The following is a 12585-nucleotide window of genomic DNA, read 5'->3' on the forward strand; positions in this document are numbered from 1 at the left end:
CGGTGATTGTTTATCTATACATTATTGCTTAATTTAATGTTGACTCTTTTGAATTTTAATATAAGAAGGAATAAAATCTGACTTCAAGGATCTTCAAGATATCAATTAAGGATTTCAACCATAGTATCTTGCTTGTCATGAAATGTAGTACTATATCTTATCCTGAAAAAAACGAGCTAATTCCACAAAACGTTGTTTGTGGGGTTTTGAATATAGTTTAAATAAAATGTTATTTTTATATCCGTAAAATGTTGAATAAAATATCAGTAAGGCTATTAAGTAATGTGTATGTCAAAATATTTTAAAGAAAACATTTAGCTGATATTTTTCAGATGTTTTATGTAAAACATTTTAATTTTACGTTATAAAACATTTTATGCAAATAGCAAAACTATATTTTCTGTAAAACATTTTTTTGCAGAATGTTTTTTGGATATTTGGAAAATATTTAATCTAAATGTTGTTAAAATATAAAATACCAATTGAAGAAAATATTATTTGTTTTATATTATAAAATATCTACGGGATATTTTAGAACAATGTTTGAGAACATGAATAAAAGATATTAGCAAATAATATTTTGTTAATGTTGTAAAAACATTTTACTTAAATGTTAGAAATAAAACATTTCAAAAACAATAAAATAAACATTTTTTTTATGTTTAACTGATATCTTATTGAAATATTTTGTGAGAGACGTCCATTTGACATTTAAAAAATGTTTTTAAAATGTTGTGTGTTTGCTGGGAAATAAGTCGGTGAAATTTAAAATATAGATCGATAACATCAGTTCTATATATTAAAAAGTTTTTATGGACTGTTAAAAATATCTCTATCAGTTCTTAAATCTTACATTACACTGATATTTGTCTGTCTATCTTGTCTGTCTGTCCTTCTCCCTGTCAAATCAACAATCTGGTAATAACTATCAAGAGAATACCAATCATTCGAAAGACCCATGATAATATACTGCTCTTGATTTTAAAAACAGTTTTTTGTCAATATTTATGAAATATACAACGGCCTAACAAAACACTATCTATTGTTACACACTTACGTTTCTTAATTCCAGTAGTCTGTCCAAACAATGGATGGCATTGGTAACTATTTGAATTTGGTATGCATACTTCGTTGAGATTACAGTCGTGGCCTTGGCATATTCCAGCAAGACTCTGAAAAAAGATATGTCATCATTAATTTAAAAATACATGATGTCTTCAAACGATTTAAAAGGATGATGAGAAAAATTAATTTACCTTGCCTGTTAATTATTAGTTATCAAATTGGACTACAATGAGAAAACCTTATGATGCTAGAACAGAAAGAGAATTAAAAATACATTTTAAAGCGTTTTATAGGAATAAATGGAGACGTTAGCTTTATGTCTATTATACATGAAAAAAGACAAAAAGACATAATAACTATAGAAAAGGTCAACATAAAGCAAAAGACAATTGACTTAAAGATATGTCAAGCTCTAAATCTTCACTAAATTGAGTACTCTAATATGAGATAATAAGATACTTACTTTCCCTTGATATACAAATTCATGAAAAAAAGACAGTATGTTTACAAATCATGTATTGAGGATAAACCTTTAAAAGCGCTTACAGTCGGTGATTTCTCAGATAATACTATACAAGAAAAAATGTATCTGATGTTATGTTTGGCTTTCTAATGAACGTATTGAAGAGCAGACACACTATGGTTTACGTCGTCTATTAGACAAGAGCTAACTAATTATACAATAATGTATACTTGATTTCACGAGCGCTGACCAAGAACATTCTGAAAAGCTTACAGATGGATGGGGTTCTAACCTGTACAAAAGTTAACATGGAGCAGACATTTTGACTACTTTACGAGTTCACTTAAGGGATTTTGAGCGAACACGTTTATAAAAAATCTCTTAAAGGGGAGGATGAAGTTTTTTGCCACCATCGAATTAATTTGTCATTCAGTCAAGTTAATAAATTCTACTGTTAAACTAAAACCAAAATCAATATGCACGCCAATAAAGTAGTATTAGGACATCAATACATTGTCTAGAATTTAATTTCAAAGTCTTATACAAAGTCTAGGATACAGAACGCCAAGATGGGTGCATTGTACAAGAATGTACATAAAAGAATAATTTGGTTATTTTAATTTATATTTATTTTTTTTCAAAGGTAATAACATAGCTATCTTACTTAAATTATTCCTATAGACCGAAATGGTGAGGCCGATTTTGCTATGGACCGAGTTGATTGTAGTCCTAGTTTGCTATAGGCCGAGTCACAAGAGATTCCTCTCAACATTTATCAACATTTAAATATTTCTTTAATCATTCATGATCTATCTTGTAATAGAATAATGGTACATCACATTTTACAGTTATCAATCGACTAATGTATACATGCATATATCATAAAAGAAGGAACAGTTGTATTTCAAAGACTGATGAAAGGGATACATGTACCAGATGCATTAGAAGATATTAATTTATATAAAGGGATAGAAACTTAATTATAAAGTTGCATCGTTCCCCATTTTATACAGTCCCCTCCTAAAAAGATTCATTGTCAGATATGTATTTTCATCGTACTTTACTTTGTTTGCCCTGAATTAATAGATAACATGTTGAACGGATTGTTCAAACGAAAGTTTGAAAAGATGTTTATTGTATTTATAATTTTGTGACACAAATTTCAACTATTTCTATAACATGTTTGTCAGATCTGCAAACCTTGCATTGTGGGGAATAAAAAAGTTAATCATTTTAAATACAAAGAAGAAATGTTGGCACTCTTATCTAAACGCCACCTTGAGTTTTAGCTTTGTATACCAATGTAGCTGTCATTTATGAAATAAATATATCTTGAGTTAATTTACTGATGACGGCAACATTTGTTGTTATACACAAGATCCTGCCTGATATATTACTATTGAATTTATATATGATAGTGGCATCCGACCTAGAAATGTAATAATACATCCTGCAACTATCTATCACCCCCTTAAACATGTTAAACTCAGCAACGACTGTAGCATTTCACTTCAGACATTTCTCGGGTCCAAATACAGATACAACATAAATAAAATGACAGCATTTACCTTTTGAAATGATGACGACGCCATAAAACTGTTACCAATACTTTCTTTCAAATCATTTCCAAGGTCAAAGGGTTCGTCTCCGTTAATCTGGCAAGTTTTATTCTTGGTTATGAAGTTGGCTGATTTACATACGTTTGCTCTTAAACAAAACTCAGCACAAAGTGACCACACCGACATTGGCACCTCTAAAACAACATTTCCTATAAATATTCTATCGGGCTGTTTCTGTATGATGACAATTTTACTAAATGAAAAGGTTACCATGATTGAAATTAGGATAATCCTGCGATGCATTTTTCCCCTTTATTTTTGTTTCAGTAATTTCAAAGTCGCAATGGATCCATGTGATATCCAAAGAACTTCAAGCAGCTGTGAAAAAAAATAGTCTAAACATGAATTTTATAAATTTCTTAAAAAAGTCGATTTAATTATTGATGAGTACTGTGCCTCGTAATGGCTTTTTATTTATATATAGATATAACCTTCATCATATCGACAACTAGTGTACATGATCAGAACTATTCATGCTAAAATCATGAAAATCAAGACATGACAAAGGTTATATTATTTAACATATAGGATACATTATAACTTTAAGGGCTCAGTCATAGGAAAGAAAATAAGCAGAATATATCAGAGCAGCAACGAAGAGTAGAATTTATGAATACAAAACACATTGAAAGGCAAGGTATCAATCAATCTTCCCAGGATGTTGTATAATATTCAAACCCTGCTTATTAATAGTATATGAGTGTTCAGTGTACGAAACATAAAACACTAATTTATGAATGATGCTGAATAATAATCTGCTACACGGAATGACATGTAAATAGTATGTATGATTTTGTCATGAATAAAGACACTATAATTCTATTTTCAAATTACCATCAGAATATGTTTTGGCTTGTGATGTGAGAACGTCAAAGACAGAGTCCCGATATTCGACGTGGGTGCTCATATAATTTTACAGATATACAACAACAATAAAAAGAGAAAAGATACGAAGGGACAATCAAACATCAAAAGTTTATTAAGAACTGACAACACCATGTCCGATAAGAAAAATAAACACCAAGAGACAATCAACAATAACAAAACACTATCCAGAAAACTAAAAATAAAACAACTTAAACCCCACCAAAACTCAGTTCTCTGGAAAGATTTACAGTTCATGATTCACTCGTGGTACCATTCATGTTGTCAATTAAAAGTAAAAAAATGTGATAATTGCATTCGTTATGTCACAATCGAGGAAAAGAGAACAGGATTTTTGACATATGTGGTTATCTATGACACAAATATTCAAGAACAGTTAACTAAATCTGGACCTGGTTCTGCGTTCTTTCTCGTATCCATTTTTCATTTTCACGGAAATTATTCTGAAATGCAAGATTATTATCATTATATTCAAATATAATAAAAAAAAACTAACTGAAAGTAGTTTACCGAGGCTCAAATCTTGTAACTTCATTTTGAAGATATAAAGTAAAAATAACTAACCAAATCAACACGGTAAGCTTCTCTTACAATGATAAGTGTGCCATTTCCATAAGATATTCAATTTATTTTAGATACATCAATTACTATAAAGCAACTAACTTTCGCGAGCAATTTATTTTTACGACTTTCGTGAGTAAAAAAATAATGCGAACATAAATCGTCGCGAATATGTAAAAATTGGATCTGTTCTCATTCAACTAAATCAAGTAAATTTAAACAGCGCAAAATTAAATCACAGCGGAGGGGGGGCTAGAAAACAAAGTATCTGTGAAAATAAGTTGCATTACAGTATTCAGTCGGATTGATGGTGGACAACACTACAGTCACTCCTCCATCTGTCACATTTTGATATATAATTTTGGATTTTGACAAAATTTAGTTTTTTTGTGAACAACCCTCTACAACAGTCATGACACTAAAGTCATTGGTTATCTTTTCTCGTCTGTTACACAATTAAGGCTACTATTTTTATAAAAAAATAAGGCAAAAGCGGTTTTTCAATGTTCAAATCTCAGAAATCAATTAAAAAGACAAATCCATGTTTCAAGAAAAAACTGGTGGATTTCCAAAAGGGGCATATGACGAGGTGCGTAGACAGGGTTTCCTGATATACATGCATCACCCGCATAAAATTATGTTGTGATTGCCAATGAGACAACTCTCCACCAGAAATCAAATGACGAAGAAATTAGCAGCTATATGTCACCGTCCGACTTTAACAATGAGCAAAAGACATATCGCATAGAAAGGTATAAAAGGTCCCGAAATGACTAATGTAAATGAATTCAAATAACAAGCTGACGGGCTGGTCTGTGTACAAAACAGTGAACACAAGTCTTGAAGATCCACTTTTATTTTAGAAATAGGGCATAACACTCTTTTCTGCACAGGATACCATGAGACTTCTTTTGTATATGTCAACATGGTTTGCACCGTTCCAACCCGCCCGTCACATGAAGGGTATTGACATGACATTTGTTGATCTTTATGCAAAGTACTAGCGAAATGGGTATACGAAATTCAGGAGAAATCTACGAACAATAGTACATGTAACTAGGTTATATCTTTAGAACTATGGACGATTTTACGAACACCCTGTTGGATAAATAATTTTTACAAATACTTTCTGTATCTTCATAAGGGAGCAACCAGTTAACTTCAAAGGGGGGGTTATGGTTTTTTTGTCTGAGTCAGAACATTTTTTTTAGTTTTTAATCAAATTATTTTTTTCAAAATTTAACACTATAAGGTATGGGGAAAATCTGGATTCAGGATATTTTTTTAGGAAAAAACCATAACCCCACCCCACAACCACCCCCTTTTGAAGTTAAATAATCGTTCCCTAACTGCATATGATATGTAGAAACTATCATTATTAGATAACACAAATACTCAAACATATAGAAGTGTTTTATTTGTCAAACTGGAGGAACTGAGAGTGATTATATGATCAATGGTCAAACTTTGGTACCACACGGTGGAGAGACTCTCCCGACCCAATTACAAGTCTGTATTGCTGCATCAAATACCAAATCTGTAAAATATATTTCAAACTTTTAAAAGTATCAATAGAATATCCTTAAAACTGTAAGAAGAGCTCACATCTAGAAATTGACAATGAGGGTCGGTTGAAAACAAAACTTTACGACAAAAGAGATGATTTCAGCTTCCCAATTGTGAACTTTTCATTTCTATGTAGCAACATTCCAGCAGCGCCTGCATACAGAGTATATATCTCCCAATTGATACGATATTCCAGGGCTTGTATTTTCTATCATGATTTCCTTGATAGAGGATTGCTGCTCACAAGGAAGCTATTAAACCAAGAGTTCCAAATGGTGAAGTTGAAATCATCCCTTTGTACATTTTACGGACGTCATCACGAGTTGGTTGACCGTTATGGAACAACCGTTTCACAGATGATATCGGATATGTTCCTTATGTCGTAACTACAATACCCTTCCCTTTTCACGAATGTGACTTACCGAATTAGACTATTTACCGGATTTGTAATGACATAAGCAACACGACGGGTGCCACATGTGGATCAGGATCTGCTTACCCTTCCGGAGCACCTGAGATCACCCCCAGTTTTCGGTGGGGTTCGTGTTGCCTAGTCTTTAGTTTTCTATGTTGTGTCACCTGTACTATTATTTGTCTGTTTGTCTTTTTATTTTTGGCCATGGCGTTGTTAGTTTGTTTTCGATCTATGAGTTTGACTGTCCTTCTGGTATCTTTCGTCCCTCTTTTATCTATTTTTTTTTTCGGTAGCAAAATGTGTATGTTGCTCTCGTTGCCGCCTCTGTCGTTGTCATTGTAACTATGGTTGTAAAAATTATTTATTCATTTGTCCTTTTTTTATTCGAGAGTCTTTTGTAGACGAAACATGCGTCTAGCGTACAAAATTATAATCTTTTATATTTAGATTTTTTTTCTCAATTGCGCTCCTTTTGATAAAAGATTATGGTAATATGTCAACACATTTTGAATAGCTCTTATGGTTCCTTAGACTTATATCGACCTATTAAGTTTTTTTTTTTAAAATACAATCAAAGGTTATGAAAATCACATTTAATATGACATATCGAGTATTGATATTCATATTTGAATTGATGGAAATAACATATTGATATACAATAATTCGGTTCCTGACTTATATCAGCAATATCCTGCAATCCTTTAAAACTTGAATGCCATGGAATGATACAGGATAACTTTTTACACACGTATACTAAGTGTAAATTATGCATAAATAATATCATTTCTCCGCTATGGACAGCAGTGGTTTTTTTTCCCTTAGCTTATGCTAATCCTCCAGGAACAAAACAACTCACTTGCTGCACAATGTTGATATCCTGCTAATTTCCCGCTATAACAAACAGCAAATGAAGTACAATTGGTTTGCAAATCAGCATAATCGCCATCTGCTTTACTTGTACAGTCATAATTGTAGCCACCACATGGTAAAGGGACATTAATTGGTCTACAAAAATATATATTATGTACTTGTGTTCTAGTGAAATATAATGATTTGTTAAAATAAGAATGATGGGTTGAATTTAAAATTATTGAAAGCCATTATCTTATTAATTTGAAAACAAAATCAGATTTGATGCAAAACAGACCTTTGTCTTATAGGAAGATATGTAACTCTCCTCCGTTACCATGGTTATAGTGAAAAATAGAATAGTCAATTATTAAAGTTCTGTGAAGATTTGACACTTGTATCTTAAAAGTATAAATATAAGTCGAGATCACAAGAAAAATTGACAATGAAAAATTGTATCTCAAAGTATACAAATAAGTAAAGATCACCAGAAAAAAAAGACAACGAAAACATTCAATGGAAAACAATGTTGTTTTGTTTTGTCAGTAACACGATTATAACGTACATACTTGTCACATTTTCGCGTCACATTGTTGAAAACAATATCTAATGCTGGAGGTGTAGGGCAGTTGTGGACTGCTGCGGTACCGTTGATACATGTTTTATATGTCTGGCAGTTTAACTGGTAATTACCATCCTGTAGTCCAATACAATCCGCAGAAAGTGACACATCTACAAAAACAACACTATATTTCAAATAGATAAAAATCATGGAACAGTACACTACTTTCGTGCTAAAATACTAAGAGTTAAGAAAAAAAAATTATTTCAACCACTAGATATATTCGATTGTCTAAAATAACTGTAAATGTCAAACAGAAACATGGAAGCGGGAAACACTTCAACAAGTAAGAAAATACCATCGGGCCATCAAACCATAAGTCAAAGAAAACACCATAAACACAAGAAAAAATGCAAAAAAGCAAACAAAATATCACAAAACACTATACACAAAATAAAAGATCCAGGTACACGAACCCAACAAGACCTAGAGAGAACTAACTCAAGTGCTCCAAAAGGACTATCAATTTTGTTAACAATTCAACTGATAGGCAAATGAATAATGACGGTTATATTACAGATTAGGGATGTGTATTTTTTATATAATTTGGTAGTATAAACCAGGACTTATAGCAATCAAACATATATAGTCTCTAGTATGACAGCCTTCATGGTTCCACCAGTTGAAACATTTTAGACAAAATAAATATGAAAATCCAAATAAATGCCCTAGGCGTAAGTAAAATTGTAATATATTTGCCACATGAGTGGCAGAAATCAAAGCACTTAAGATATTTCTTAATAAGTGAACTATATAATCTTGCATATTAACATTCTGTAACAATAGTATTGCTCTAAGGCCAAACGATCGTTGTGCCCTCTAACCTTTTTATGTAGAGTCAACTCCTAGCAATAGAAGAAACAACACATAAATTATAGTATTCAGAAATTACTTTACATAATTAACTCAATCCTTACCATAACACAAGAAGATAAGGAACAACACAGCTGGTCTGTACTCCATTGTTTACTTTAAATTGAATTATAAGATAAGTGCGATGGCAGACGATAACAAGGTCACGTGCACGAACTACGTCTGGAATTATCAAAGTCATAGAGTTCAACGAAATGACAGATTACTGTCCTGGGATATTCAGTTCCCATATCATGCATGTTGTAAAGGCAAATTGCAAGAAATGTTACAAAGATAAAATTAACAAAAGATTGCTTTCCATGAATATTACGTCCCAATGTTATCAGTCATAAATGAATATAAGTCGCATATGAATTAAAAGAAATTTTTAAGATTTCAAATGAATGAAAGATTATCGTCCTGGAATATCCCATCAAGGTGAAAACGGTGGCTAAGCATCGAATTGTGTTAAATTATATTAAGTTTACAGGTTCCAAATTCAAAATATTTACCTGCAAGGCTTTCGGTTTATTTTTTTTTTTCCAATCCTATTATCGGTTGTAAAGTTGTCAAGATGTTCTCTAATACTTATTGCTGTGTGTCTTCCTGAAACATCTTTACATTTATGTTAGCTTTGTACTATTGTATTATTTTGTTATGTTTCACATGCATCAGTTGGTGTCTTTGAGAAAATAATTTGGTTGTAAATTTACCTAAACAATAAATATTGCACATTCGTATGGCTGAAGGTATACAAGATACGTTAGGTCAGTTAGAGTCTACAATACGGGTTGATTTAATCATTTACTGTGCCTACGGTTTAAACAATTATACTAAAAATGTTGAAGGAATTACATTGCAAAGATAAACTGTTGCATTATTATATTGAATATTTAAAAATAATTGCAACTTCCTTCTTATTTCTCTTCGTTTAACGAGAGTTTCCCAAACAATTGCATCATCAATATTTTAGCAACAATAAAATCCAAAGATCTTTTACAGTTGTAGTTCTGGCAGACTCGAACCGTATTGCTTTTATTTGATTCAATAACCAACACACACATTATCCAAATCCTAATACAACTTCTTAATCTATATTTAAGTATTCTAGGTGTATTTAAACGATTCAATACATTTTGTATGATACCTTCGACATGGATGTTACCATTTCTGCTAAATATAACACCTATTAAGGTTTATCAAAATCCGTAACTTGTATATTCTCATAACTGAATTTATTTCATTTTTGAGTTTTAGTGCAAGAAAACGTCGCGTTTGGAGTTAACAGACATAAACCATTTTATACCAATCTCTCAGTCAGGTTTTACCCCACCCGATATAAAGTAGTAAGAACCGTAGTCCAGTGGTAATCGTTGCTTGCCGTCTGTCATAATTGTGTTCCGCGACAATGCTATTTACTCGGTTAATATAAAAATAAGATCTAGAAGATATGGTATAATTGCCGATGAGACAACTCTCCACCAGAGACCATGTGACATAGAAGTTAACAGCTATAAGTCACCGTACGGCCTTCAACAATGAGCAAAACCCAAACCGCATAGTCAGCTTTAAAAAGCCCAGAAATGACAAATGTAAAACAATTCAAACGAGAAAACTAACGGCCTAATGTATGTACAAATCAATGAACGAAAAACAAATACGATATACAGCAAAAAACAACAACCACTGAATTACAGGCTCCTGACTTGGGACAGGCACATACATAATGTGGTGGGGTTAAACTAGTTTGACGGCGCCAAACCCTCCCCCCTTTCCTGGGACAGTGGTGTAACAGTACAACATTATATTACAGAACAAATTATAAAAATCAGTTGAGAAGGGCGCAACTCATTAGATCGATACAAAGCAGAAGGGTATTTATGCATCCCCACAACTAAAAAGACAATAAGTACAGATCTGAAAGTACTCACAGTTACTGACAGTTATTTCAAAGCCAATAACAACTAATAGGAACATAATGCATCTAAGACTAAAATATCAATCCATTTTAAGTCACTCCTAAATTGTTTCTATTGAGCCTTTTTTAGCTTACGTACCATGCGGTATGGTTTTTGATCAACATTGAAGGACATACGGTGATGTGTAGTTATTTTATCCCCGTTCTTCATTATATATTAGAAAGCTGTCTCATTGGCAATCATACCACATCTTACTGTTTTTATAAAGACATGTTTGTTTAAAAAGAAAAGTATCTTGTGTTCAGTATGTATTCTTTGTAAGTTGAATTAAAATATTAAAAAAAAGATTGGATAATTTCAACTACATAACTTATATACTAATTACAGTTTTACTACAAATAAAAAAATCAACATGCATTTAAACCGGCGCTTGATTCATAACTGTTCATCTAGTTTTCGAAATATAAGTTGGCAAAACTATTTTACTTCAAAGCTAAGTTAAAAAAACAAATTAATCATTTCCGTATAATTCGTATTGAAACACAGTGTTCAAATGAAATTTAAGAGACTAGAGGTCACCATACAATTGCGTCAAAACAAACAGCCATTATTATAAAAGATTTTAAAATAAACTGGAATATCAAAAGCATTCATTAATGCATTTATTAAAGAATTGTAATGCTTTCTTTCGTTGCTTTTTCTTGTCTCAAGTCATTTCATCCAGAGACAGTGGTCGGAATGTAATGCCCACATGGTGGTAGTACATCTTGAGGCCAATTACAAGTCTGAAGTTTAGAATCAAACACCAACCCTGCAAAAGAATGATATTTATTCAATAATTACAAAGTATCAAAACATTTGCATCTAAGTGCGTTTAAAAGGTTCTGTTTTCAATTAAGATTTCTTTAATACATCGAATAATCATTTAGATTATGATAAAGAAGAAGGAGTGTGTCGTCTTTTCAGAAATTGTCTAAGCTAGTGGGAGACACTTGTCTGTTATTATACACCCAATGTTGACCTCTAAATGTCTTTCAGCGTGAAATTTTGCATTATTTAGCTGCTGTGTCATTGAAGATTACTCCATGTCTAATTTGTTTTACACGCAGAATTGTGTTATTTGAATAGTAAACGTAAGCAGAATTGTTGCACGACTTCTGGAAATATAATTAAAAAAAAAAAAGCCATGACGATCATGTTATGTGTATCAAAATGTTGACTTGACAAACATGTAAAATTTGCAATATTATTTCAGCAGCCAAAAGTGTCGCCGAATAACATTTTGACTTTATGGAATTGTGTAAAATTGGTGATTTTTTAATATTTAATTATTCTATAGACTCTTTATATTAGAATTAGCGTAGGTTTTACATGTTATAACTTTCTGATTTTTACCATGTAGGTAAACCACCAAAGGAAATATCCCTATAACTCTTTAATTATTCATCTTCTATCTGGAACTTTAAACACAAATTAACGGTTGTATATTTTATACGAGGATAAGAAGTGTATCCTACGAAAAATACTTAATTAATTGATTATACCATGTATACTATGATCATGATGATCTTGCTAAAAAATATTTTGATACCTGGTGTACAGGAATTGTGACCAAAGTACGTTCCAAACTGGCATGTGTAGTAGGTATGACAATGATTAAATAAATCAGGATATCTGGCATTAGGTTTGTTTGTACAGTCTTCTAACTTTCCACATGGTGGTCCTACATGTGCTGGTCTAAATCAAAATTTGCTGTATTTTAGTATTAT

At 31.8% G+C, this 12585-nt stretch overlaps 1 protein-coding gene across 2 annotated transcripts in view; it reads right to left on the reverse strand.

The window, feature by feature from the left end:
• Positions 1-11458: 11458 nt before the first annotated feature.
• LOC127712532 (chondroitin proteoglycan-2-like) overlaps positions 11459-12585 on the reverse strand; it is a 37674-nt gene continuing 36547 nt past the window's right edge. For both annotated transcript variants that reach the window (XM_052219025.1, XM_052219024.1), the window contains 2 exons: positions 12408-12553; positions 11459-11627 (listed from right to left, as the gene is read on the reverse strand). In XM_052219025.1, coding sequence (XP_052074985.1) covers positions 11533-11627; positions 12408-12553 — 241 coding nt within the window. In that variant the 3' untranslated portion in view covers positions 11459-11532. The remainder of the gene's footprint in view (positions 11628-12407; positions 12554-12585) is intronic.

The sequence above is a fragment of the Mytilus californianus genome, unplaced genomic scaffold, assembly GCF_021869535.1.
Source record: "Mytilus californianus isolate M0D057914Y unplaced genomic scaffold, xbMytCali1.0.p SCAF_8, whole genome shotgun sequence".
NCBI classification, from domain to species: domain Eukaryota; kingdom Metazoa; phylum Mollusca; class Bivalvia; order Mytilida; family Mytilidae; genus Mytilus; species Mytilus californianus.